This window comes from Rhineura floridana, chromosome 2 (assembly GCF_030035675.1).
Source record: "Rhineura floridana isolate rRhiFlo1 chromosome 2, rRhiFlo1.hap2, whole genome shotgun sequence".
Classification (NCBI taxonomy): Eukaryota; Metazoa; Chordata; class Lepidosauria; order Squamata; family Rhineuridae; genus Rhineura; species Rhineura floridana.
Genome location: NC_084481.1, coordinates 131,742,230 through 131,745,889, shown reverse-complemented (window position 1 = coordinate 131,745,889; position 3,660 = coordinate 131,742,230). Strand labels below are relative to the sequence as shown.

Here is a 3,660-nt window from a genome sequence, read left to right as displayed (position 1 = left end):
TTAATTGTGGGTATCAGGAATTGAAGTTGGGATCATCTGCATGCAAATCATGTTGAACCATGCAACCATGGCTACTGGGCAATCCATGGAAACTAGAAAGAAATTCCCAGCAGATGGGAGAGTGATACACCTGTATTCAATAAAACTCCCAGTCCATTATGGCCTCATTCAGTCCTTGCCTAACAGTTTCCTTAAGGAGGTCTCTAACTGAACAATAATATTGCTGATAACACACATTACAATATGTAAGCAAGTCCCAAGCCAGTTCCTTCTAATGGCATTTTTTAAAACAGGCAATTTTGAAGACAACAATAAAATCTATGGCCTTCTTTTTACAAGGTTTCATCTCAGTGTCTGGCAAAATATTAGTTCTTTTTCATCAGGATTTAAACTAATGCGAGCTGTCTTAATACCCTGCAAATCCTCCAGGTGTAGATTACATCTGATTTTGTATAAAAGGACAACGTAAGGCTTTCCTCTCTTGACAACTAATTCCAGCAAGGCAGGTCTAATACAGGTAACTTTTCATCAGAATCTTAAGCAGGACTGTTTTGGAAATGGCAAGGTCTCTGTAAAACTTTAGATATTAAAAAAGTAGCAAGAACTAAAAAAAAAAAAGAATCCCAGAACTTATTTGTAAGATCAATGGGGATATCTTCCTATTCAGTGGATTTTTTTAAATTATTATTATTTCATTATTTTCTGTCAAGTGTAACTGGATTAACACTCCCTCACACTGAATAAATCTCTTCTCTTCTGACAGCAACCTTAGAGCACTGTTTTGCTGACTTTACTGTATGAATGTATGTATAAGTATCTCTACCCTTTATTTTCAAATGCTATCTTTGTATCAGGGTACGAAGAACGGTAATTTTGTCTGTTTCTAAAGATATGTTGAACTCCAGTGCCTCTGAATTCCCTGCTTTGCACTACAGGATGAAGACAGTTAATTTCTATGTCCTGATGCTTTTCTGGGAAACAGTTTGTTGCAATCACTGCCAGCTGTCCAATGTCACACTAGCAGTGGAAAAGGAAGAGTGTGGCTTTTGCATCAGCATCAATGCAACTTGGTGCTCTGGCTACTGCTTCACAAAGGTGAGGACCCACCAGGATTTGTGTCCTTCATTTACATGACAGTAACATGTACATTTAAGGATGTCTTCTGCATCAGGCTGCACTCAAGGCTGCATTCAGCAGATTGTTGGCTTCGATACTCTCAGTACCATACAGGATTGAACCCCAAAGCAATATGGACTCTGTCTGGAGGTAGTTTATGTTCGAAACAATAAGCAAATTATTGTTTCCTCAAAAAGAAATTGTACATACTAAAATCTTGTTTCAGTTTATACAGTTCCAGTTTATGCACTTGCCTATTTTGCTATAGTGCAGTGATGCAATGAATACAAGGAGTCCTATAATAAATGTTTCAGATTTGATAGGTCTTAAAATAGGAATTGATTTTAGTTTAACAAGCTGTCCAAAGATCACTGAAGTCAGGGGAGGACATAATCAATCACCATAGTTTGGGTTTTGATCAGGTTCTTTAAAATAATAGAAAGCTATAGTTGAACACTGCTATAAGGCCATTGTTGGCATATGAATTTAAAATTCAGTCTCTCTTTTTCTGTCATGATTAGGATCTAGTTGATAAGAACCGACCAGTGAAATATGTCCAGACCGTCTGTACGTTCAAGACAGTTGTGTATGAGACTGTAAAGATCCCAGGCTGTGCCGGTCAAGCAGAATCATTTTATTCCTATCCAGTGGCAACAGGATGCCACTGTGCGACCTGCAACACAGACATCGCTGACTGCACCAGGAGAGGCTTGGAGCCAAGTTATTGTTCATATGATCAAAATCAGATCAGGGAGTGAGAATTTATAGAGTTGTTCCTTGTTATTTCTTCTGTTGCAAAAACTGTATTGAGTGTAAGGGAACGGAGCAATGGGTGGAGATATTACTGCCAACTTTAAAACAATTCTGTGTGCGAGGATTCTTACCTACGGCATTCATCTTAAGTGGCTTCATTGCGGCATCTGAAGCAAAAATGTTTTCTCTTGTTCAACAGTATGGTGTCTTTCAAATCTCGCTTTCCCCAAGCTCTGTTCCCAATTAATCCCCCACTCCTTCTAGTACCGTCTTCTCTTTGGCATCTATTTAATAAGTTTCACGCGTTTCTCTACTATAAGCAACATGCTTGTTCAACATTACATGGTTTCTTGTCTATTATAATTATATAACACTGCAATACTATGTATGTCTACTCAGAAGTGGGGATGGAAGGATCTGTCAGTTGGGGTTCTTTCAGTTTCTCCTTTTCCCAGTCTTGAAGTTCTCCACATTTCTGCAACAGTTTGTATGGTGTGTTTTTTTAAGTCCTCAAGAAAATTCTTCAGCATTTTAGTGTGAGTTTCTCCTAATTGACACGTATTTGTATGCAGTTTTGACTAATGTACACATTTTTGCAAGCAATTTCTCCTGATAAAATGAATTTTTGTATGTTGTTTTCATGAATATATTCATTTTTATGCACATTTCCCCTAATATATGCATTTTTGTAAACTTTGATTGGACAACTACATCACAAATTTGAATAAGTGCAAATTTCAAGGGATGGCAGTGTTTCAGTTCTCTTCTTCTTCTTCTTTTTGAAAGCATTTATTTTATAGAATCAGCTTTAAATGCAAACTGAATTTAATTTCTTCCCCAGTGCCAGTGCCAGGCATGAGGGGGCCCTTGGGCACCAACCCTCCCCCCATGCAGCCAGCGTGGGCTTAAAAAGGCTTGGTTGTGTCATTTCCCATGTTGTCACATCAACATCCTATCACACTGCATGGGCATGCCTTCACATGGCAATGTGGGGAGACTGGGCGGCGGAGCTTATTTAATCTGCCCCAGCATCAGGTCATGAGGTATGATTTGTGGCCTGGGTAAGGGGTTGATATGCATCACAAACCATGACCCATGACCCAACACTATCCCAGGGCGGGAGCTCCACCCTTTGGAGCCCCAGGGGCCCTTGGGCCTGTGCCCTACCTGACTTCCTCCTGGTACCCAGCCTTTTTTTCCTCATCCCTACTCAGAAGTAATCCCCATTAATCTCATTTCTAGGTAAGCATATGATTGCACTCTATTTAGAGATTTGCAATCCAGCCTGCAGATCCATGTTGGCACATCACTTTGATTTCAGCTGGAATCCATTGTGCATAACTGTGTGCAGGTTTGCAGACTAAGGAAGTCCCATTAGACAGCCCCCTAATGTTTGAATTGTACAGCATTTTATATAATTAATTATGCTCCTAGCTTTAACTAGAAGACAGATCCATGGCTTCAGGGTTGTTGTTAGAAGGTGGCCCTAAATTGTTGGTGCCAGACCCAGATCTCCTAACTCTTCCCCCCCTTTTACATTTCAAAAAAGTTTTAATTTGCTGAATACATTGCATACCATAGTGCTGGTGAGACCCCAGCCACCTACCATCTTAATTTGTCCAGGGGCAAAATCCTGTTGGAATCCCATAGCTGAGAGCAAGCTCTGACAGCAAGAGCTAGAGTTGTTTTCCACTCTGAAACTTGGCCTCAATTAGCCTAAATTTGCATCTATTACTGTAAATTAGCATATGCAACTTTTATGCAACCATGTGCCTTGAACTGTGTCCTGAG

The 3,660-nt window shown here is 39.9% G+C and overlaps 1 protein-coding gene across 1 annotated transcript; it reads left to right on the top strand.

Annotated features, from left to right (window-relative positions):
- Positions 1-936: 936 nt before the first annotated feature.
- Positions 937-1,874, top strand: FSHB (follicle stimulating hormone subunit beta). The gene is made up of 2 exons (XM_061613134.1): positions 937-1,095; positions 1,638-1,874. The coding sequence occupies exons 1-2, from the start codon at positions 937-939 to the stop codon at positions 1,872-1,874; spliced, it is 396 nt and encodes a 131-aa protein (XP_061469118.1).
- The last annotated feature ends 1,786 nt before the right edge of the window (positions 1,875-3,660 follow it).